Source organism: Siniperca chuatsi, linkage group LG6 (assembly GCF_020085105.1).
Source record: "Siniperca chuatsi isolate FFG_IHB_CAS linkage group LG6, ASM2008510v1, whole genome shotgun sequence".
Lineage (NCBI taxonomy): Eukaryota > Metazoa > Chordata > Actinopteri > Centrarchiformes > Sinipercidae > Siniperca > Siniperca chuatsi.
In genome coordinates this window covers 21,018,812-21,043,810 of record NC_058047.1, presented here as the reverse complement: position 1 = coordinate 21,043,810, position 24,999 = coordinate 21,018,812, and the positions used below count along the sequence as shown (strand labels likewise).

At 40.3% G+C, this 24,999-nt stretch overlaps 2 protein-coding genes across 3 annotated transcripts; both read left to right on the top strand.

Annotated features, from left to right (window-relative positions):
* Nucleotides 1-4,989: 4,989 nt before the first annotated feature.
* fstl3 (follistatin-like 3 (secreted glycoprotein)) lies at nucleotides 4,990-9,830 on the top strand. Its single transcript, XM_044200091.1, has 5 exons — nucleotides 4,990-5,250; nucleotides 5,712-5,897; nucleotides 7,736-7,951; nucleotides 8,069-8,296; nucleotides 8,416-9,830. Exons 1-5 carry the CDS (start codon nucleotides 5,181-5,183, stop codon nucleotides 8,466-8,468), a joined length of 753 nt encoding a protein of 250 aa, XP_044056026.1. The 5' UTR covers nucleotides 4,990-5,180; the 3' UTR covers nucleotides 8,469-9,830.
* Nucleotides 9,831-17,437: 7,607 nt separating this feature from the next.
* Nucleotides 17,438-24,729, top strand: LOC122878190 (E3 ubiquitin-protein ligase RNF126-like). 2 transcript variants are annotated; one of them, XM_044200644.1, is made up of 10 exons: nucleotides 17,446-17,578; nucleotides 18,531-18,716; nucleotides 19,105-19,163; nucleotides 19,904-19,964; nucleotides 20,512-20,747; nucleotides 20,895-20,963; nucleotides 21,066-21,135; nucleotides 22,719-22,812; nucleotides 23,413-23,528; nucleotides 23,638-24,729. In XM_044200644.1, exons 2-10 carry the CDS (start codon nucleotides 18,540-18,542, stop codon nucleotides 23,812-23,814), a joined length of 1,059 nt encoding a protein of 352 aa, XP_044056579.1. In that variant the 5' UTR covers nucleotides 17,446-17,578; nucleotides 18,531-18,539; the 3' UTR covers nucleotides 23,815-24,729. The 2 variants fall into 2 exon arrangements, with proteins under 2 accessions (XP_044056580.1, XP_044056579.1); XM_044200645.1 differs by lacking the exon at nucleotides 18,531-18,716 and having other exon boundaries at nucleotides 17,438-17,578.
* The last annotated feature ends 270 nt before the right edge of the window (nucleotides 24,730-24,999 follow it).

The window sequence follows — 24,999 nt, the reverse complement described above, 5'->3', positions numbered from 1 at the left end:
AATGCAATGAATGCACAGAAAAGCATTACATAAGACAAAACTCCCATGTAAGAAAATAATAATGTTAGTTTTTAATTACACTTTGCCTGGGATCATTAATGTATACAGGAGAACAGGTATTATATCACACAGAATAACAAATCAGACTTAAGAGTTGAGTTGAGACAGTTCAGTTCATACAACTACAGGCTCTCTAAAGCAGAATACCATAAAGGAGTAAACTGCAAACTACTTCAAAAACAGAGATCACTACCAATCAAGATCAATATACCGACTCCTAATATACATGCTTAACTTCTGCAACACCCAGGTCAGACATTTCGAGCTCTCTGTCCATGATCAACAGCAGATTCCTCAGCCTGGTGCATTTGTGATCATTGCCCTCGCTGTGCAAGTACTTTAAACGATTTAGCAATTTGCAGCAATAACTAACAAAAAGAGACATTTTGAATTAAGCACTTGCGTTGTTTGCAGTGCCTGTATAATAAAAATACAGTGGCAATTTTTATTGAAATGCAGTAATAAACAAATTACACAATTACAAGGGACTCGATACACAGGAAACTTTTTCTTAGTATCCCCCGCAATCAATAGTCCATCACCACATAACACAGTTAAGGAAATTACCAGTTAACGTATTGCAATGAACCGACCAAAAGTAATGACTGAGGCAATCTCAGTTCCAAGCCATTAAAAGGCAAATTAGATACTTTCATCACCCCATACGACAATAATTTGACACAGATTTTATTTGTTATCCAATGTGTTGGATATATAGATGTTAATATACTGACTAAATAGTTGCATCAGCATCACTACACAATTACCAATACTTAAACTTGGTGGAAAATATACTTAGAATTGCAACTTTGGATAAACTCCATATCTTGCCTTGACTTTCAACTGAGAAATCCTTCCAAAAAAAAGTGTATCTTATTATAGATCTATTTGTTAAGTCTGGAGACACCAGGATCATGAAAGTCTGCTATTCAAGTTGAATAAAAACACTTGAGAGCTTTTACACGAATGCAGGAGCATGAGACGTCAGTTGAGGAGATGAACACCAGGGGTTACTCCAGCCCACTGGGGAAGTTCAGAGAGATCCGGAGCAGCACACAGACAGAGCTAAATGACAGTCACTGTGACACAGAGGGAGACCCTTAGTCACGACCGCCTCGGTGCCCTGCTCTGGTTACAAAGTGAGAGGGGAAAGGGAGAGCTCAAGAGAGCGGAAAGGGTGACAAAATGGGGGCAGAGTGGGAGGAAAGGGGGACGGCTGAGAGAGAGGGAGGGAGTGCTGTTTGTATGGGCAGCGCGTGTGCCGACATTAACCTTCCCCATTAATGAACCGCTGGAGGGACTTCACATGGGCAACGCTAAACACAGGAAGGAAGCAGGGAAGAAGAGGGTGAGGTGGAAGAGGAGGAGGAGGAAAGTTGTGTGCAAAGGGACAGAGGGGGTGATTCTATCCAGCCTTGTCACTTTTCCTACCCTCATTGCCGGTTCAATCAGTACCACACATTAGGAGTAAATTGAGTGGATAGATGATGCAGCTGCTTTCAGCCAGTCTGGGGCAGAGAGAGCAATTACGACTGCTGGGCCCTGTTTAGCCGTGTGACGTACACACTAACACTATGACTTAAGATAGGGCAGTGGGTGGATTGTAATGGGGTGGGAGTATTTCTTTCTTCTCAACTGAGATGTGTGATAGCAATAAGTGCTTTCTTTCATGCCCTGTACAAAGACATAGACTTACATATCCTCTTTCAGTCGAGGGTGCAAGTTCTTTCATCTGTAAAATGAAGGACGTAGTTCACACAGTGGCTATGGAATTATGTCATTGAAGGGGAAATAGCTAGGTATCTTTCAAGAAATTGAGAAAAAAATGTTATAAAATATAAAGAAACAAACAACACATGACCAAACAGGAGAAAATTATGCCAATATGTCAATTATGCTCAGTCACCATGAAGCAAATCAACTTGTTGGTGTGACAGCCAAAAGAAAACATGTGACTTATCCTCAAGGTCTAATGGTCTTGCTGTAACTGCTTCAGCTCCTAATAATCACTGACACCAACATGCCAGCTGTCATTCCTCAGGGCAGGCACTGTGACAGACATCACGTATGTATCTAGAAGACAGATGTATCTAGGAGACAACAAGTACACATTCAATTAAGGACTGCTCTAATGTCCAACATTAAAGGCTAATGACCTTTTTATTAAGTGAGGGCATATGGTGACTTAAGGATGCTGCAGAGATGAACAAACACTGGCTCTGAAAAGGATGGAAGATTGAAAGACAGGTGAGGGGCACCCTCATCTGGTCATTTTGGTTAATTGCAACTATACATCAGGAACCCAGCACTGCAGTATGCAGCATCGGTCAAGTGTTTATTAGTTGCAGTGACAGCTTAGGATAGCCTCAAGTGGTATAATAATAATGTGCCTATCATAAAGAAGGGCATAATGTCACACTTTGGCCTAGTTACCCACAAACTCGAATTTGTAACAGGACAATTTAAAGAGCGCGCTCAATGTTGGGTAATAGCATGTGGCTTCTCCTTAATACCGCCCCCAAAATTAGTTAACTAATGCTACAACGGTTAACTAAATACATAATTCCATAACATTATAGCTACTAACTTTAGCTAACGTTAACCCTATATTTGACAGTTTTAGCATGGGTTTTAGCTAGCTATCGTCAATGTTAACTCAGCTAACGCAGCTGATAATGCGTATTTATGTTAGCTAACGTTATAATTATTCCGGCTGAATACAAAGCAACATGTTACATGGAGGTAGGTTAATGCAAAATTACTGTTAGTAAATGCAATTGATTTCTTTCTGGCCTTTCTTCGCTGGCCTAACGTTAACTGGTTAGCTTACAATCACTAGTTAGCAAGCCACTTAATTAATAAGCTAGGTAATCACTTGTTTTAATCATAAACTGTTGAGATTCGGCTCCATGTTGTATTGCCTTTTAGATTTTGGTCGTATATTTGGCAGCGCTTTAGCTACACTTTTCTGTTTCAAATCTGTCATGTTTCTCAAGATAGAATATAGTAACATATACACGGATAAACTCGACATGAGTTGGAAGTTAAATGGGTATGAAAAATCCAACTCTGCTTTTCACAGTACGTAATGGTTAAACCTGCCAATTTCCTCCACTAGATGGCAGTGGTGTTTCTGTCTTTTCTGTTTTATTAACAGGCAAATGTACAGTATGACAGACTGAGCTCCACACCTGCCCTTTCAGAGATGCACCCACTCTATTTCACATTATACACAGCCCACCATTGGCTTCTTCAATTTCATGTTACCCGACAGAGCCCTGGCCACTTGAAAGAGACAAATATTTCTCAAAGATGGGACACAGTAAGCTCCACCCTAATTTAAAGATCATACATTAGTGGGTGCTCCAATGTCCCCACCATGCTGTATTCATTTGTATGGCTCGGCAGTGATGATCCAAACCATATGAGGAGCTGAGTGGATCTGCAGAGACCCAGTGAAGAGGCAGGCCACCCACAGCCATCACTCACTGCGCTCTTTTCGTCTTTCCTCCCCTCCTAGGTCAGGCAGCATTCCTTCGGTGCCCTGGGGATCTCCGCTGAAGAAGGCAACATCATTCAAAAAGACTCAGATACTACAGCATATGCTACCTTCATTTCCCCCCAACAATCTAAAGGGAACATAAAAAACAGTGACAGACAGATGGGCAGACTCACATTACTTTGGTATTAGTGCATACCTCTCGGTGTCAGGGGGTGAATGAATGCAGGAAGAGAGTAGAGCAGTGCTGATGTTCTGATTAAACATGATGATAGTGCAGATTAGCCTCTAGACACCTCTAGTGAGTCGTTTTTTTAAAGACTGGATGGTGTTAAACAAACATGCCTGTCCCTCTGGTCGACAGATACTGTATATATATCCACAGTATTTCAGTGTTTTCAGTGCTGTCTGGCTGTAATCATAACCAAAAATGAGGGGACAGACATGAATGTTCTTGATAAGCTCCAACATAGTCGTGTTTATTGAACTTGATATATTGCTCAAGGGCAGACCACCTTCACTCCCACTCCTCCCCTCATCTCTCAGTATTATTCTAACCGCAGCTTTAGAGTGAAATATCAGCAGTCATTGATAAACCCAGACAGTCAGCGAAATGATGTGTGACAATGTTGGAGAGGCAAAAGACTTTAATTTCTCCAAGGACTGTCGCTATGAATATTTTTAGGTACTTGATGTTTATTTGATTTAGCATAATAAGGCCAGAAACCCTTTAGAATAACCTTAGAAGTTACTGTAACCACTTTGCTGTGGTGGTTACTCTCTTTCCTATGAATTTACACTACAAAGAAGCACAATTTAGGGCCAGAGCTGGATCACGTCACTTCAAAAGATTATTGTTTGAACACAATAATGAGATAAGAAATACGTATGTAATTTCTGTTGGCCACTTTCCCTCCAAAACCACATAGAGCAGCTTATAGACAGAAAACTACCATGATCAAACAGTATATGATTTGTGGGGAGAATGAATACCTCTGAGCTTTGCCACATTAAAGAGGGAGATGAGACAATACAGAACAAAACATCCGGGACCCACCAGACAAATAAAAAAAACTAGTGACTTGAAATGCTTCTTATAAGGTCATATTCAGAGGTTATTATGCAATAAAGTATTTTCCCAAATACCTGAAAAGCCAATTCAATTAGTCTATTCAATAAGCTATGTGAAAAACAACTTAATCTAAAGTTTGATAATGAAAAAGCTAATCTAAAACCCCACTCTAAATCTTTTCCAGGACTTGATTAGTCTAATATGGTGTGAAAATGTTTTGTGAGGTCATGCTTGTGAGTGCCCAGCGTCTGACGCTGGAGGGCATGGATCATTTCCCGACTCTGGAAATTGAGTCAGAGTCAAACTGTGTCCTGCCCTGGCTTATTACTGGCTGAGAGGATCGCCCATCCCAGCAGCATAATTCCATCTGCGCTAAATATTTATACAGAGGGGGAACGACATCACTTATCCACAACACATTCATTCACATAAGGGAGAGCTGCTTCTAGAGTTGAGTCAGAGTGATCTGCTCTGTTTGCCAGAAGAACATCACTCCTTCTTGCTCACACAAGCTTTCAGAAAAAGGTTTTATACTAACTAGAGTGAACAATGAGCTTTTTCATTTCTGTTTTTGCTGTGATTCTCACTTTGCATCAGATTGGGAGGAATCCTGCCAGTGGTGAGTGGACTTCTTTTTTTTTGTATTTTGAAAAAATAGGACCACAATTTTTAAAAAGCTTTTAAAATAATTGAATTAATCCTCTTGCAGTTATCATAATGATGGCATCATTATCATTTCTCCAGAATTCATATTTATCTACTATCTTTACCTCAGCCTTTTGAAAAAATAGTGTATCCCTCTGTTTCTACGAAGAACAGATAAGTTATCTACTCTTTGTATATAGACTTGTTAAATAATATATATACAATTAATACCAAACATCCTAGCAGACAGGTGCTATATATTAGCTTATTATAATAAAAAAAATGAATACTACAAATTTATAATTAGCCATTTATTTAATGGATATTGACTAGAAGTCCAATTGCCAATAATTTAGAATGACATAATACACTTTTTTATGTTATTTGTGTTAGAGTAAATTAGCTTGTTTTATGTATTTATGCTACTTTCTCCAGCTGGGATGTGCTGGCTGCAGCAGAGTCAAGACCAAAGGTGCGACATGGTGCTGATGAGAGGGGTGACCAGAGAGGAGTGCTGTGCCGGGGACCGCCTAGACACAGCGTGGTCCAACACCAGCCTACCCATGAATGAGGTCAGCCTGCTGGGCTTCCTGGGAATTGTCTCCTGTAAACCATGCAAAGGTAAACAAACAAACCATTAAAAAAACTAATAAGTTGAATCTGTCAAGTCTAAGAAATCAGTTACTTGTGTATTGCTTTGGTTTATCACAGCGGGGCACAGTATTAGTCATTGCATATAACCCAAACGTTAAATGCTGTGCTAAACTGCTTTAAATGCGCATTTAAATTCTTAACAGTCGCAATTGTGAATAAACATTATAAAAATATTTCTCTAGAATCAGGTTGCTACTGTCAGTGGTAGTTTTAAGGTAAGTACTGGGAGTTTTAAGCACTGCTTAGAGTTAAGAGTTGTTGTGTCTTAATATCACATGGACAAAATTGGCTATTCCGTTGCACAAAATAACTCTCTGTGGGGAGTTAGTGAAAGTTAATTCAAGCCACGTCATTTGTGAATCAAGATATTTACACAATGAGTTCCCGCTGCTGCTTTCTAACAAAATGCAGACGTGGATGGAGGCGAGGTGCTCCACATAACTCCTCCCAGCTGTCCTGAGAAGCTTCCACTCCTGGAATCTCTGCAAGGTTCATTCAGGTTCACTTGCAGATAAATTCTGTTTTCGTAAGCAGAACTTGCACTATGTGATCATAGGCCAAAAATGTGAATTTCTCCATGTTGATAAGTTCCAGTAAAAATCTAGCTACTGACATCTGGCCTCGTCACATGGCTTAGAGAAACCGAGATGTGGATCGTATTTAGATAAAGCTGAAATAAGCAGAGAGACCACAGTCAAAGGTAGCTTACAGCTTTGTAAAAAATGACTCACATAAAGGTAAACTACCGTATCACATGGAAAATGAAGGAAGTTGGTAGAATGAAGAACCTCTATCCTTGGTCCTTCTCCTTCCCTTCTTTCATTATGTGTTCACTTTCTAATGCTAGTTAAAAAGGAGCCCAGTTTGCCTCCATGAGCAAAATAAGAAAATACATTCCTGCAGGCTGGAATAAATGCCTGCCACATGCCCAGATGTCTGGGACTCATAATGTGCAACACTATCTTGATCATTTGGAATTCTGTGGGAGGAAAACGTCGGTATCATGAATGGCATGTCAATGACAGTTTAACGGTGGCTTGTCAATTCAGAGTAAGACACCTACATCATCACAAGACCATAGTTTGTTTTCAGACATTCCCTTTTTGGGAGACACAGGGGAGATAGAGAGCAAATGTATACAAGAGACAGAGTGAAAGATGGAAATCATCCAAAAGGGGGAAAAAACACAGCTCTGGAATAAAACAGGATATTGAAGTACTGACAGAGACAGGAAATAAGTAAGAAATAAGTTCCTCATTGTTTACAGAATCCTCAGGACTCAGAGCTGATCAGGCATTATCTCTAAAGACTCAAAAGTCCTGGGAAGAGACCTGTGTGCATTGTCTAATGTTGACTCTGCACTGTATAGGATTACAGTTCCTCCTGTGCTTTGACATTATAGGGTGTTAGAAGAGCCCGGGGCTTCCTCAATTCTCAGCCTGCAAACTTCTCTGACAGCTATTTGAACTCCGTCTAACTCAGAGCCCCTCCGTCCCCCCCTGCAGGAGCTTAGCCCAGTCTGTGTGCAGCCGTACACATAGATCTGTTATGAAAACACGCCAGCCTCACATTCCACCAGGCGAGACACCCCTGTGTGTAATGGTCAATAAAGAGATGTGATTATTGTAAATATTGTGCAAGGTGAAAATTGTGTTATGGTCTGGGAAAACCCCAGATCTCTAGCTTGTTTTGTATGAAAATGCCTGTGGATCACCTGATGTCTGCAGACATGTTAATGCAGTAACATTACACTGACACTGCGCAGTGCTCACGCACATATGAAACCACTTGCTGTGCTTTTGTAGAGACTTGCGAGGGAGTCAAATGCAGTCCCGGGAAGGTTTGCAAAATGAAGACGGGAAGGCCTCAGTGTGTGTGCTCTCCAGACTGCACTAACATTTCCCGAAAGCATGCTGTGTGCGGCAGCGACGGGAAGTCATATAATGATGAGTGTACTCTACTGATGGCCCGCTGCATGGGACACCCGGACCTGGAGGTCATGTACCAAGGAGACTGCAAAAGTAAGCAAGATGTATCTAGTTTATGCTATTTCCAAGCTAAGCTGGTCTGCGCAAAAGTAAAATATCACACTTTTTTTTTTGTTGCTAATAGTCCTTCTTTCTTCATGCCTTGCACAGAGTCGTGCTCCAACGTGGTGTGTCCAGGTACCCACACCTGTGTGACAGACCAGACCAACAGTGCTCACTGTGTCATGTGCCGCGCAACTCCTTGCCCAATACCCACGCCATCTGAGCAGCCGATCTGTGGAAATGACAACATCACTTACCCCAGCGCCTGCCACCTCCGCCGGGCCACCTGCTTCCTCGGCCGCTCCATAGGAGTCCGCCACTACGGCAACTGCAGCAGTAAGGCTACAAAAACACCTGTCACTTTCTCTTTTTACCTATCTTACTTGTCTGTGATGATATAAGTAACAATGAGGATTCTACAGCTTTCATACAAGTACATTTCTTTTTTTGTGCAGATCCCCCTCGGAAACCTCAAGATTTCGAAGGCAGCGAGGAAAACGCAGTCTAGATGGACAGTTCCTGACACAGTCCTTTTGCAGGAGATGAGCTGGTCAACAAAAATTTTCACACCACTAGCTTCCCATGATGACCTCTTTTTTTTTGACAATCACTCCCCCTCCCCTTTGTACACAGAATGACGATACATTTGATATGTAAGACCACTGCTGGAAGACATACATTAGTGTAACTGCCTCAAAAAGAGCTACAAAAACCTGTGAGCAAGTTGCGTTAATCTTGTGTTATTTGGGAAACAGAGGCAGATGAACGCATGTGTCTCAAAATAGAAATAGCTCTTTGGGAGATGTGTGCATATTGTAAATAGAATACCACTACTATTTATTGGAGAAGGTATCAAACTCTATTTATGTTTTTATCCTAGTAACAAATCCATATATCCTTGGGAAAGCTGATGTAAGAAATGTATTTATTGTGTTTTGTTTGTTGTGTAATAGCGGTCACTGGCATTGGCATTTTACAAGTTTTTACAGTTTTTACAGTCTCCATTCCCCACAAACAAACTGTTTTCACTCATAAGTTGATGGATAGCAACTGTAATTTGTTTAGAAAGTTGATACCACTTTATAGCCTGCCAACGTGGTTTCGATTCACCACAAACAAGAACAGGACAACTACAGTTGTACTGTATGTACTTTAGCTTTTGTCTGGAGGTGAGGGAGGGGTTCAGCCTAAACAAACCTGTGCAGTCTCTCTCCCTCTCTCCCCCCACACATGTTTACTCTGGATCCTGATCCAAACTCTCGGCCACCCGCTGATCACTAAACAGTTTGGTTGTGTTTGCAGGAGTCTCAGAGGACTATTGGTACAACCCCAAACCCTCCACAATACCTCCTCTGTTGAGTGCTTGGCTTTGTTTTCTAAATGCATTTTTGTAGGTCATGCTAGTTCATTCCATTGCTGTTTTGCTGCTTTGATTTGATTGGAATTTTTTAAAGAACTTACTGGACAGACAAATGTAATTAGCATCGTCTGATTGAAAGGAAAATGAAATTTGTCTGAGAATGGGCCGCAATTTAGGCCAATCGAACATACCTGATTACACTGCCATCAGAGATGAGTCAATCTGTTCATTGTTGACATTGGTAAACCTGGTAGATGTCGATACAACTGGCCAATTTCAAATGGTCGAGTGATCCAATTAAATTTTTAAACTCAAAAGCAGATGTCTGCAATACTTTAAATAATCTTTTCAGTGTATTATGGAACATTCCAATGACTCTCCTGTAAATAACAGTCTCATGTGTACCTACCTGTGTACCTACTGTGAAATTTGAATGATAAATGTATCAACATATTTTTGTATTTTTGTACTGCCATTTCAAAACAACATAAAGTTTAATATTTGTCACAATGTGTCTTTTTTTTTTTTTTTTACAACTTTTAAAATGGGAACCTACTAGATTCTTGGCCACAGCGTACGCTTTGCAACCTGCTTTTCCTTATTAAATCTCAATTCACCTCAACACATTGTCTGCATTGCATTATAATACATTTAATAACAATACATACACTACTCTATAACTGTGAAACTGTGCCTGACGTGCATTTTATAATATTTGGAGTTTTCTAAACTGTGTCACTGTGTCTTAATCATAGCCAGTTTCAGCCAAATGAGATCATACTTGCACCTTAAAGGGAACAGGACAGATTTCCTCTCATGCTGGGGTGTAGGGTGGTGGGTCAGGCTCCAGCTTAGTTTATGCGTGCTGTGGTTAGACCTCCTATCCTGTGCGTGCAGTGGCAGAGTCGCCTCTACATCAGGCCTCTCAAGGCCTCATGTGAGAGGAGGCGGACAATCAAATCCAGGCTGGGTGGCTTTTCTCCCCTGTCTCCTCAGGGATGACCCCCTGCTCTGGATTAGGTGGGAGGGTCCAGGGGAATGGAGGGCAAAGGAACTCAGGAATGAATGTTTCGAAGTGCTGAGACCTGGGTACTGACTCACTTTCCTGTGTAAAGTGCCTCCCTTGTTTTTCTGTCTTTCTCTCTCCTTCCTCTGAATCCTGCGCTCCGCCATGCAGCAGCATCTGGTTCAACTTTAGGGAGATGTTTATATTCCTGTCCAAGTACCCTTTTATTACACTGGGAATGGAATTAGATGTTTTGTTAGTTTGAACAGGGCAAATAACAATGCCACCGAGGGGCTGTTGCTGTGCCCATACAAAAAACACAGCACAAAACTGTATTGTTAAGAAATGTATCTTTAAATGCTTTCAGTGTATTTTGTATGACATTGATTGCTGTAAAGAAATGTGTTAGGCTGCACAAACACATTGGTCAGACTTTGTCATCAGGCATGCAGACATGACCTCACTGTGGCCTACTGGACTTGTCTGGGCAGAGGAAAACTTCTGTCCGATGAGGCCCCTCACGCCAGTTTACTTTTTCATCTTTGGGATTAATACATGGAAACGTTTTCCAGATATTCCACCTAAACTTTAACTGCTTAATCTACGCTTCATTATGTACGATGTGTGTGGAAAATATTATATTGAAGCCAATTATTCACTTACCTTTATGAGTGCGAGCCATCTATAAATTGTTCCTTGATACCACACAATAAACTCACCAAACCAGTGTTTCTTTTCAAACTAGTTTAAAAAGTGGCAACCCCACAGGAATTTGCAGTGAACACCCACTAAAATAAAGCATTTGCCACACTTTGCGGTGCATATGTTGAAATGGCTGCAGCCTTCCAGTAAAATACACAATTGAAAAATAGGTTGAGGCAGCACTTTTGATCCATATATCTGGACAAACCATCCTGACAGATACAAGGCAAGTAAAATCCCATTTGCTGTTGTCATTATGACTGTGTAATACCTACAGCCTGTATATCATCACCACACAGTCCTCTGACCTATGTCGGATATGATGCGCCTGTGTCACACCAGCGGTGGTAATGATATAACCACAGAGTAAACCTATGAGCCATTTCAGAGCTATTCTAATTACACTCAACATGAGACCTCAGGAATTCTCTGCCCACTTTACTCCATAGTTCATTCTTTTTTTCTCCATGTTATGGTCTGTGGTGCAGCCAGTGAGAGGTCAGCCTCACTTCCACTGGAACACAGCTTTGTGTGTGTGTGTGTGTGTGTGTGGGTGGGTGCATCTCTCGTGCTGGAGCTTACCTGTTATAAACATGGGATCAGTCACACACATTACATCACAACCTCTTGGCTGAGTTGTTTATATCCCTGCAAACACATAGGGTTATAATGTGACGCCCACACCGACATTTCAGATATGCGTAATCATCCTACTCTGATATGTCAAGCTTCTTTCTCAACGACGTCCACATGGTATCATTTCCGCCAAGTTGCCGTACTACTTCCAGTAAGTTAACAGCCAACATTTTGATCTGAAATGATGTGATGAAACCAGGCGCTGCGGACTGTTTCGGAGACCACCCACTCTCTGGATCGCGCCACTGGATTGTAAACAGCTCAGTCCCACAGCTGAAACTAATAGACATCAGATCCATCACTCCATCAGAATATATCTGCCTCAGACATTATTTCCCAGACTTGCTTTGTTACACGGCAAGTCTTTTAATTTTCCACGTGCCTGACATTTAACTTTTGACAGTTGATCATTATACTGACACAACAGCCCACACTCGTCTTATAGTTCACACTGCTACAGATGATGTTTTATGGATTTCTCGGAAAAGCTTTTTACTTTTTGTGATCTCTGATTTGAGCTCATGTATATTTTATTGAGGCATATTAGACTACCAATCAGCCAAACTGTCATCATAGATGAATACTCAAACAGTTTTTAGACATGATGACGATGACAAGATCTTATAGAGAGGAAGAAAACTAGGAAATGTTCAAAACTTAAATTTTGCCCTAATTATCAAGATAAATCATTAGTTCATGCTTTAGATTTAGAGCCTGAGGATGGAAATGTTTGCCAGGCAAAGAACACTGCTCTTTAAAAAAAAGTCAATCAGCTGTACCTGTCAACACAACTAGCGATTAATTTGTTCAGAGAGATTTTGCAACCAAGTCTACTATCACCCCTTTAAGCAATAACTGAAAATCCAGACAGGTTTACTGCAAATGAGCAGTGTTTGTCTGTGATTTGGTCAGGATCAGATCACCAACAACAAATCAGCAGAGTTAGGAAGTTGTGCAAATGCTAATTGTCCCCAATTATTCTTGGTGAATTGTTTCACTTCCTCGTCATGACCTCTGGGACAGCTTCTCTTCTGGCTCTGTGTGTGGTCTGGCCCATATGTACAAAGTCTAACAGGAGGAAAATGTACTGGGAATACAACAAAATACACTGTAAGGCTTTGAAAAATATGTTAAATGTAAATACAAAATATGAATTGTTATCCAAGATAAAGTCACTTTGTTATGGTGTTCAACAAACATTTAGGAGACTCCTCTGGGGTTTTTAAGTGTTTGGGAACACGTGTGCCTGAGACAAGTATATTATGAGATTGTTGCCTCCCCTGCCTTGGCACTGACAAGGTCATTGAATTAACTGTGGTTTGAGTTCATGTTGAAGTATCAAGCCACATAACTGAAAAAAGGCAATGAAGTGTGATAATTGGGCTAAACTTAGTTCCCAAACTTGACTCAAATTGAGTCCAGTTGTGCAATTTGAGGCTTGGAAAATGACCAGGCCGTGACCATAATTTCACATCAGCTTTTCAGGTGGCTCTCGCATAGAAACAAGACAGAAAAACCTTTTTTTTTCTAAACGCTGGCCCAGATACCTACTTGTTTATAATGGAAAGTTGGTTGGTTATCATGGAAAGTTGGTTGAACATTTAATTTGCTGTCATGCATTACGGTATGCCATGCTAATTCAGCAAAGATGAGAGTGGGAAAGTTGCCTGGGTTCGGATTTCATTCGATTTTGACTCATTTTCAACAACTTCTTTTGGTTGAACAGTTATAATAGCCACTAGGACACACCTAATTATATCATCTGTTAGGAGATACTCTGCTTGTCGAAGTAGGACAGTGTACCACAAGTGAACTCTGGAGGCCCATATGGTATCTATTCCCCAAGAGCCGCACATCTTGTAAACAGACTGATAGTCAGTTTTAGAGGAGTAACTGCACCCATGCATATTGTTATTAGCTCCAGTGTTGCGTGGTGTGGACTGTGGAGGCTACGAGATACACAACTGTGTGAGCAAATACATAAACATGCACACACTCACACATACTGTGTATATTGTATGCACACAAAATATTCTAACAACACACTCTGGATTGATTGTTGGTTAGTTAGACTATACTCACAATACCATACACAGGTCTTATGCCATTATGACATGTATATAACCAGTAAGTGTCTATCACTTAACAAGACTACAGCCATGCCAGAGGCTCTGTGAGGCTAGGCACAGACTGCGGTGCTTTGAGCTAAATGCTAATGTTAGCATGCTAACAAGCTCATGATGACAATGCTAACATGCTAATGTTTAGCAAATAGAATGTTCACCATGTTCACCATCTTAGTTTAGCGTGTTAGCATGCTAACATTTGCTAATTAACACTAATCACAAAGTGCAGCTGAGGCTGATGGGAATGTCATTAGTTTTGCAGGTGTTGGACAAATTAAGAATTTGACCTGATGATGGCGTTAGATCAAAAGCTACGGGGACATGAATGCCTGTGGCAAATTTCAAGGCAATCCATCCAATAGTTGTGGAGACATTTCACAAAACCCCAAATAACAACATCGCGCTAGATGAAAAGTTGTAGGATTACCAAAGTTAGTAGGATTCATCCCCTTGGAACCCGTCTGTACAAAATGAATCCATCTAATAGTTGTTGCGATATTTCAGTCTGGACGTCTGGAGTGGTGGATCCATCTACCAACCAAATTAAAAAGTGTGTAATACTACAAATCACCTTGTGACAACTAAATACAAATAGACATTGATATAGTGAAAAGTATTTAAACTGTTAAAACAACAGTATTTTCAAGTGAGTGCACTGCGCATGATTAGGGCAGATTGCTACAATCTCATGAAGCAATGGGTCAGTAAAAGCAGATAAAGTCAAAATCTGCTGAAACATCTGCAGTGAGTGACCACAAACACTCCACTACAACAAAGGCGGTTGAACCTAAGTTGCTAATTGTACACATATGTTCCTCTAGCAACATCTATATTTTGTTAGCTGCCCAGTGATGTAATCCCAAACAGTTGTGTACCAATGTAGTACCGAGGGATTTTGTTCTGGAGCACAAGCAGAGCAGAAAAACACTGTACAGAACAGAAGGGATACCTGCTGTGATTCAAGTATGTGTATATACATATTGAGGACACGTTGGGTTTATTTTTGTAAAGACAGCTTTGTCCATCACTAATGTTTACCTCTACAGCATTCTTGCTTTTGTTTGTCCAGGGATGTTACGGTGTTTGTGCATGTGTGTGTGTGTGTGTCTAATGCACAGCTCTTGTGACACATAGCCTTAGTCAGTCTGGAGGGAGAGAGAGTCTTCGATGGGTGGGACTGAAAACAAGTGACGCATGACTAAGAGGCCCAGGAAGTTCCAGCAGGCGGCTGTTATTGCTGAGTGTGTGGGTCTATGTGTGTGTGTGTGTGTGTGTGTGTGTGTGTGTGTGTGTGTGTGTGTGTGTGTGTGTGAGAGAGTGTGATTCGGGGGCCCAGAGGGACTGTGTGGGGCAATCCCGGCTGGAGTGTCTGGAAAAACTCTATGGAGTGACAAAAGCAGCAGTGTCCCTTGCAGCATATCTGTCTGCTGCCTTGGCTGCAACACTTTATTGCCTCTTAGAGTGTAATAGAAATGGAACTGTAAAATCTAGGCCGAGAAAACAACAATTATTCTACTGTGCAAATCACTGTACATGGATGTAGGTGTGCATGTGCAAATACATGCATGTGCATTCTAAAAGCTACTTAATTACACTGGCAGTAAGAAACACAATTAGTTATTTCCACCCCTTGCAGTGTTTTACAGCATGTGTTTAATCCACATCACAGCAAGAAAACATCTAATATGTTTCTACGTCCTCAAAAGCAGTGTGGTTAACATTTTTTGGACAACATATTCCGAATCCAAATATGTAGTGACCTAAAACTAAATGATGGAAGGTCCCTCTGTCTGGTAGAGTTGTTTTCTGCTGCTCACATGACCTGTCTCTGACCCAAAGTCACTCACTCCCCAGATTGCATTGCTACAATGAGCATTTGACTGGGATGGCGGTGATGCACTGGGCTCAGAGACAATAGCTTTCCTCAGCAAGGCAGACATAGCAAACCTCAGTGTTATCAGACCCTCTCTAATCTCAGGCCATGGGACAGCCGTGTCTTTCCTGCTCCCACATGGCCAGATCAGACACAACGCCAGCCTAGAGAGGACATTAGAACCTAACTAGGTTTCACTGCCAGCTTTTCTGTGAGGAAACATCCAGTCTTATTATAACTAATCATATCTATGTTATGCGTGTGCTGGGAAATTAAGCCATTGTGTCACTGAAATTTTGTAGTTGTTTTACTGTTAGGCCATCAGAACAAGTAACAGAACAAATTTTTCTGCATAATACTGAAATGTACTGGATACAATATGGATATAACATGGATACATGTCTGTGTCAATACAATGTATTTCAGTCAAAACAGTAAACCCATAAAACACCATAGGAGCGGGTTGTATCCAGGGCTACTCTCCTCATGAGCATAAAACTGAACATTTGTAAATAAAAATCAGGCCAGACGGCTTGAGAGATGTGATTGGCTGATGGGCAGTCGGATGGGAACTCCTACTTACTCTGCACATGTGGTGCCAAGCACAAGAGATACTCCAGAGTTGCGTGACATGTTTATAGCCGTCAATCTGCAGTCATGGTAATCGCATTAAGGATACCTGTGAAAATTAAATTTGAGGAAATTTTAATTTACAACTTCGCAAAAATAAAAACAGACCCGAAAACAAAATTAAATAAATCATTTTCCCCTCCAGTTCTTATGTAACTAAGTGATCTCTGAGAGACCTTCACTGCTATCTCAGTGCCGCCAGATAGCCGCCAACAAGAACTTGGCTGTGTTCACATAAAAGGAGACAATGTCTTTCCCATGTGAGAGGCTACTTATTTACTGTTGAATGTCTCAGATTTGACACTTGATAAAATGGTTCCAACTACTGTCAAATAATCAAGGACTAAATAAAAATCCACCATTGACGAGATTTGTTGCTCAAAAAACAGATGCTACACAACTCAAGAGGTGGTTGACATGAATCCAATGGAAAAGTAACATGTGTCAAAAAGAAATCCAGTGCAATGCCAGATTGAAAAAACACATCTCTGGTTTTCATGTGAACTGGGAGAGCAGGGGGGGGGGGCGCCTGAACCTGTAGGGATAAGACATGAGTTCAGTGGAAACACAGTGTGGTGATACATGATACAGATTTGTTGGGGGTATTACCTTAAACCAGTACTTCTCTGAGGCTTTTACATTGGCATATGAGTATGAATTAAGGACACCTTAACCTGGTTTTCCCACCATATAATAACCTGACTGAAGATCTCATGAATTCCAATGGAAACTTACCAAGACTTTATTGTATCCTCAGTCCCTGGCTACAATGTGAAATACAGTGACACTCTTCAACACTTGATACACAAAAGCACCACCATGTGGCAATACTTTATAAGACACACAATTGTTAGTGGTTGTCAAATACAGATGTTAATAATTCAACTCTCTACAGTTAAATAAGTCCCCCCCCCCTTATGTTTACACATATTGTAAAACAATTAATTAATTTCATATATTCCACTTAAAATGTTCACATTAATGTATGTAATTCTATAATAGCCTATGTATCATACATCCAGTAATGTTCTACTTTTTTACCTTTTCTAGTCAAGGTGAACATTACCTTTAATTTATATACTACATTTTAATGTCATCTATGCAGTGCAGTCATTTCAGTCACATGGTCGTCGCATTTTCTAGGAGGTTAACATTGACCTTTTCGGTGCTCCGTAGTCCTTCCCCCTCTTTACCTGTTTAGTGGCTAAAGATGGCGGAAGCTCCTCCATGGCCCTGCCGGTTCTTCTGTCACAGATGCTCAGCAGAGATTAGCCCTCGGCTTCCCGTAAGTACCATAGACAGAAAATAAAGATAGAGACAGTTGGACAAATGAAAAACGCAGTAGTGTTGTTGTTACTTTAGTAGAAATCGTTGTAGCGGCGGGACCAATAGTTAGCATGCTAACAATGTTAGCTGGCTGCTACAAGGTCCCGTTTAGCGTTAGTTGGTTAGCTAGCATGGTACTAAGTAGTGGATCCATCAGCATACAAACACGAACTGCTTAGTCATCACACACATAATACGGCTACTTTTCTTGCATAATTTGTAGCAACGTTTGGCTGGATCATTTGTCTATTACTGTGGGTTTACGAGGCATATTAGCCTAACTGTTAGCCATATTGACTAGCAATAACGTTAACTGTAACACTGATCGCGTCTAATTATCGACTGCAGGTATTTCTTTTATTAATGAAATGCTGTTAGATTGTTAATCCCTTCTGTGAATAATCCAGCGGCAACAATGCCACTGCGTTCTTTTCTTGTTTTGTCATTCAGTAAGGTACACAAGTGACATGCCTGTCACAGGCTAGAATGATCTGTCATAGACCTGCACATGTGCCCTTCACAATGTAAAAGATCAGCCACAGGTTTCTGTAGGTTGCTGGTAATGACCTGTGGTCACATTAACACCTCATACAACTGTGCAACTGCTATTTTATTGTTTAGAATAGCCTGTGTATTTGTTTAAGTTTAACTTTATTTTGTCATTTCAACCATATGAAATACAGCTGAATTACATCAGGATCAGGGTATAAAAACCAACGAAACATAAAAAACATAAGGACAAAAACATCTAAATATCCATGTATATGGTGTAATAAATTCTGTAGGTTGCTGTAAGGTGTTTAGCAGTCTGACAGCCTGTAGGAAGAAGCTGTTGCTTATTCTGCTGGTGTTGAGCTTGATGCTGTGTTATCCACTACCTGGAGGCTTTTCCTAAACATCTCTATTGGTAGATGTCCTGAATGGAGGGGGGAGAGACCCAGTTGATCCTCTCAGCTGTCCTCAGTGTTTGCTGCAGGGGCTTACAGACCACAGTTCCCATACCAGATAGTGACACAGCTGGTCAGGACACTTTCAACGGTGTCCCAACAGGATGGGGTGGGAAGGCTTGCTCGCTTCAGTCTTTTCAGCATCCTCTAGTGAGCCCTCTCTGCTCGAAGAAATTTGGTGGTGTATTGCCACAATAAATGGGACAATTGAGTGTTGCTTGCCCAACAGTCTTTTTTCACACCGCCACACTTCACACTGTTTTTCTTTGCTTTTAGGTTTAGTCATATGGAAAGGATTATCATCTTCTGTCTTCTTTATCTCACTAACCAGCCATGCCATCAGTAGAGTTGTGTTTGCAGTTTACACTTGCCACACACTGACACACTAATAGGCTGTAGCTATAGTGTTCATATGAGTAACAAAAGTAAAAACAATCACTGGTTTAAATTAGATGTGATTAATTTGAATGTCAGCGACTGTTTGTAAAATAGATAGTTGAGTCTAATGTGATGGTTTGTACTACTTTTTTTTTTACAGGAGTACACATGTCCAAGATGTGAGTCAGGGTTTATTGAGGAACTGCTGGAGGAGAGAAGGTGTGTATAAAGTGTATATTAAATACAGTTTTCCTAATTAAGGACTGCCACCATTCATTATGGATAAAGAAATTCCTCAAATAGTCATTGTAAATCTTATCTTCATATGTTTGTCCATCATTCCTAACAGTTATGTCACTCACCAACATACACTAGCTGACATTTAGGATAAAACCACTCAGTTTTACAACAGCACCTGTAAGGGCTAGCAACACAAGCTTCGACCCTATTCTTTCTGCAACAAATTCAATCAACATGACGCTGTTTTGCCTCCATACATGCTTCCATACAATCACTTATCACATGAATTATTGTAATCAAATTTCCAGGTGACAACTTTAAACATTAACTGTTGCTTTGAGCAGAGTCACTGTTTTTTATTTGGAGTGGCCCTTCAATAAAGGAAAATTTACTTTAGGCATAGCTTGACAACAATGGCATTAATTGCTATCTTTTTCGTGGTCAGCTTAATGCTGTATTACTCTCCTTTTATCCCTTTTCAACTATTTTCATGGTATTTCAAGGTGTTAGTTAAAATTGGAACCACAACCGCCACGTTTCACATGTAAAATCAGAAGGTGGAGGGGCGAGGATAAGGGAAAGAGAAACAGGATAGAGAAAAACATGATATCATAACTGTTGACGTTGAATGGTGGAAACTATGACAAATGGTGGAAAATGTTAATGTTAGTATTACTTAGTTGAGACATAACTTTGTCAATTATTTATCCCCTGTTTAGTGCTGACAATGGCTCCATGCCTACCATCTCCAGTGGGCCCCAGAACCAGCAACCATATGAGGTTTCTAACCTATTCTTTTCTACACATCCTCTCTGTCCTACTACACTGTTGCAAAATATTGTCAGGATTTCCTAAAATTGTTTCCATTGACATTTTTTGCTGATCTCGTTCTGGACATGATGGAAGTCATCTTGGGTTTTCCACTTCTGCTTTTGCGACCGACCGCATACTCGCTCTTTATTGTAATATTACATGAATTGACTGGGCTGTTTTAACTTTTAACTTTAACTTTTAACCAAAGATAAGTAACATTCTTAGTTTGATATGTAGTTTATGTAAGTGCTGTGGGAAAAATCTTTACTGAAAAAATGCTGAGACTGTGATCATACTGTTACCTCATTAAACAGGGAAATTCTGTATGTCAGCATGTATTTCCACTGGGTTGAAATTTTACTTGACATTCAACAAAACTGTCAGTACTTAGGTGTGTTGTATTGACCATAAACAGTTGCAGATGTCTAGAGAAATCACAAAGCGTCATTGGTTTCCACCATCAAGATTACAGCACCCAGATTTTTCTGTGTGCTTTCATCTTTTTTTCTCCCAGAATGTGGACCAGCACTTGTTTACATTCCCTTCCGGCTATGGTCAGTTTGCCCTGGGTGTCTTGGACGACCGCTTTGACTTCGGGGCTGGACTGGGAACAGAGGACAACCGGGATGCTGAAAACAGGCGGGAAAGGGAAACAGCATCACAGCATCGATATGGTGCCAGGCAGCCGAGAAGTCGTCATGGTTCAAGACGACAAGCAGGGAGACATGAGGGAGTTCCCACTTTAGAGGGGTAAGGAGCACAGTTTGTGAGTCCCACTTGTGCTTGAGCCTAATTCCAGACTTCCTTCATAGCAACACATTTTAACACTTGGTAATTAATTTTAATTAATTTCTCCATCAATACATCTGTATCATAGCTGTATGTTTTCTTTTGTAGAATCATTCAGCAGCTAGTGAATGGAATAATTGCACCTACTGCAATGCCAAATATTGGTGTTGGACCCTGGTAAGTCTCTGGAACAGAGCTATATTTAACCAGAAAACAAAATTCTCAACAAAATGCGCTATGTGTCTCTTAACTGTTCTAATGTTGAATTATTTTTTAAAGGGGTGTTCTTCACTCAAATCCTATGGATTATGCCTGGGGTGCTAATGGACTAGATGCAATTATAACTCAGGTATTTTTCAGAAACCTTCGAATATTTTTTAAAGGTCCAGTGTGTAGGATTTAGTGGCATCTAGCGGTGAAATTGCAGTTTGCAACTATTTGAATAACACTCGCCTCACCTGCTCTTCCAAGCGTGTAGGAGAAACTCGCGAAAAACGTGAATGGCCCTATCTAGAACCAGTGTTTGGTTTGTCCTTTCTGGGCTACTGTAGAAAAATGGCGGTGCAACATGGCGACCTCCGTGGATGACCCGCTCCCTATACCGATAAAGATGGTTTATTATACGGTAATAAAAACACAACGATTCTTAATTTTCAGTTGATTATACACTAATGAAAACATATAAATATTATATTCCATTTCTGCTAATAGCTCCTCCTAAATGTTACACACTGGACCTTCTAAGTGATTGCTGTGCTTATTCAAAATGAGTAGGTTTTTTGTTTTTTATCTTTTAGATTACACATTTTAGATGTTGTGTAAGAAAATAAGCTGTACATGCAGTAATCTGCATCTTCACTCTTCTCCCCGGGCTGAGGAGCTTGACCCTAAAGACTGGATAAATAAGTGATGCTCCTTTCCCTCTGTTCTCATTCAGAGCAGATTATACTGATGTATGTTTTGCTGCTGTGAGTCGTCTGCAGACGTTTGAAGTAAACCTACAGAAAGACAAGTGGTTGCCTTGAGTGTTTCTTTATTCTGCAGAATTGCCACTACAATTTGGCATTGTCTGCAGGATTCTTAGGAACGCTTTTACCACTGTTAAGAGGAGAGTAAAAAACAGACCTTGAAGCTGGCTGCTAGAAGAAAGACAGTTAGATAGTTAACAGACTCACTTGCGAATGAAAAAAAATTAACCCTTCAATGCCTCTAAGAGCGGGCTGTTTTATTGCCTTCTCAGATCATCTGTTTGGCATTCACACCTTTTACTTACTCAGTTTTTATTTATTTATTTTATTCTATTTTAGTATTGTTATTTTTTTTTTTTCACACATTCACTCCCCCCTTTTTAAAGATGAGTTCCAAACTACGAATCTTTAACCAACCCACGAGGGAACCTAATGAGTGAGGCAAGTGTGTGTAGAAAAGAACCAGTCTGTAAGAAATACCCCTGCCTGACAGTGAAAATACTGACAACGCCAAATTGTAGTTGCAATTCTGCAGAATAAAGAAACACTCAAGGCAACCACTTGTCTTTCTGTAGGTTTACTTCAAACGTCTGCAGACAGACTCACAGCAGCAAAACATACATCAGTATAATCTGCTCTGAATGAGAACAGAGGGAAAGGAGCATCACTTATTTATCCAGTCTTTAGGGTCAAGCTCCTCAGCCTGGGGAGAAGAGTGTCCCTGAAGTCTGGACATAACAGTCACTAGGATGTTTTGTAGTTCCATCTCATCATTATCAGTGTGCTGTTCTCATCACGCAGTCCAAACAATCATACACAGGTCAAGTATTGATGTCAAACAATTATGTATAACATCTGTATGTTATTATATCCGTTTATGTCCGTTTCTTCTTGCCATTACAATGCATAGAACATGTATTTCATTTAATTTGTTTTCTAATCTTTTTTCTTCTTTCATCTTTAGTTATTAAACCAGTTTGAGAACACGGGACCCCCACCTGCTGATAGAGATAAAATAAAAAGTCTTCCTACAGTACAAATTACAGATGAGCATGTTGGTAAGTTAAAACATAACAATCGCCACTGGTGTAATAGAATGTTTTATGGCTGGTTTCCTTTTTTCCCTACTGATATCTTAGATAGGTTGTATTATTTGCAAATTTGGACAGCCATATAATTTTCTTTACAACAGATGGTTGCATGCTGTTATAACATTGCAGTGTAAGTACCATTTTTTGGCTTCATCAGGCTTCAGTTTTGAACTTGAGTTAATAACTCAAGTGCCCTCAAAGGCATGATTCTGTAAAAAAAAAATAAAAAATTCCTCATTCTTATCTGCTGGTTTTATAATTATCCTAGTTACTTAACATACCCATCACATCAGGTTTTAGAGAGATGGTTGTGCAACTTTACATAGCTAAAGGCAAGTCAGACAAATAGTATAGCTTCCAACTCTCTTTCAGAAAACTTTTCATCTCATTTTAAATTTTACAGACGTGGCAGGGCTTTACTGTGGCTGTTGGCCATTAAAGACTATGTTTTTCTAAATAACATCGATAGTTCTTAATGTAATGTCACTATTGGTGAACCTTTCATCCAAAACCACTTGACAGATCATATTTAACAATTTTACATTTTTAACATGTTCTGTCTTTCAGCTTCAGGATTGGAATGTCCAGTGTGCAAAGAAGATTACAGTGTTGGTGAAAATGTGAGGCAGCTCCCATGCAATCACATGTTCCACAATGATTGCATAGTCCCCTGGCTGGAACAGGTATTAGACATCAGCTATCTAATACTCTTCCCACTTAAATATTCACTATATGGTAATGAGGTTACATCAGCAATGACACTTAAAATTTTTTACCACTCTTTTTCTCCAGCATGACACTTGTCCAGTGTGCAGGAAAAGCTTGAGTGGGCAGAACACAGCAACAAACCCTCCAGAACTATCAGGGATGAACTTTACCTCCTCTTCCTCCTCCTCATCCTCTTCTTCTTCCTCTACCCCTCAGTCCTCAAGTTCGACCAGCAACGAGAACTCCACCGATAACTCATAGAGTACCATTTGTCCTTATCACCCTATGAGCTGTTTATAGCTCCTAGGCTGCTGTACTTCAGAGCGGTGACCTCCAGTCTCTCCCTGCTGTAGGGTGGAGACCTGAGTGCATCTCGCCAGGAGCACGCGAGCCTGATTCAGGGGTAAGTGATACGTGAGGTTCATGTATTTCTGCCCGTCCTGTTGCTCCCAACTTCATCAGGAATCTGAACAAAGGGAGGGGCGGAGGCCTGGAGTGCAGCTTCTGTCAGGGAGGATGTGGAGAAGCACGGAAACTTCAAAGGGGTCGATCCGCCTGAATCACCTCATACAGGAAAACAAAGGAATCCAAAGGTAGAAGACTCGGGACAACAAGACAGTTGCCACTGAAGCAAAAAAGAAATGTACAGTTATTCCTTTTTATAAGTAGCATTTATATCTCACAGATAAAATGACCCAAAGTGCACTGTAGTGCATTATTCAAGTGTGCACTTAAGTGTCTTCATGTTTAGGACGGATATTACATTTGATTCCTTTTAGTTCTTAAAACAAAATTACAATAGTTTATGGAATTATTTTATTGTCAAGATCCACTTACTGTTTTAAGATTACCTGACACCACACAGGTGCCATTTTTTGCACTTGAAATGCGTCAAATTGCAGTAATTTTGTGCTGTTTGGATAATGATGTGAATAATGATTACTAAATTACACGCATAAGGATTTTTATTTTATCTGCAAGCCCAAATTATGGCTCAGCTTAAACATTTAGAAACATTTCAATGCATTTGTGCATTTTAACTTAAAGGTAAATTAAATATTTTCTTAAGTTGCCAGTTGAAAAATTATTGATTTGCAGTATGATCGTGTCCAAGAAAATGAACTGATATGAAAATAAAGATGTTTGGGTGTCACCACTCAAAATTCATGTAACGCATTCTCAAAGTGTGTATAAATAATATTCTTTGAAGGTCTAATCATGAGCAACAGTAGTGACTTAGTGACATCCATGGTAAAACTGAGCCTGTTCCTTTCTTTTACCCAGCCTTGTCTAGTTGATAGGGAGTATCTGGTAGTAATCTGAAATTAATTCTGCTGAATTTTAACAGGATTAAAGTCTGGCCTCCAGCTGTGATCCATATGGTCATTGGTCACTCTCCAACACACCCACGATTTTTGAAATGGTGTGCAGAGTGTAATGGACCAA

Bases quoted from the DNA above. Each gene is read 5' to 3' on its own strand.
- LOC122878190 (XM_044200644.1), top strand. From the start codon at position 18,540: ATGGAGGGGGGAGAGACCCAGTTGATCCTCTCAGCTGTCCTCAGTGTT. The intron at 20,964-21,065 runs GTAAGTCTCTGG...TATTTTTTAAAG, and splicing joins AATATTGGTGTTGGACCCTG to GGGTGTTCTTCACTCAAATC. The intron at 22,813-23,412 runs GTAAGTTAAAAC...TCTGTCTTTCAG, and splicing joins AATTACAGATGAGCATGTTG to CTTCAGGATTGGAATGTCCA.
- fstl3 (XM_044200091.1), top strand. From the start codon at position 5,181: ATGAGCTTTTTCATTTCTGTTTTTGCTGTGATTCTCACTTTGCATCAG. The intron at 5,251-5,711 runs GTGAGTGGACTT...TACTTTCTCCAG, and splicing joins TGGGAGGAATCCTGCCAGTG to CTGGGATGTGCTGGCTGCAG. The intron at 8,297-8,415 runs GTAAGGCTACAA...TTTTTTGTGCAG, and splicing joins CCACTACGGCAACTGCAGCA to ATCCCCCTCGGAAACCTCAA.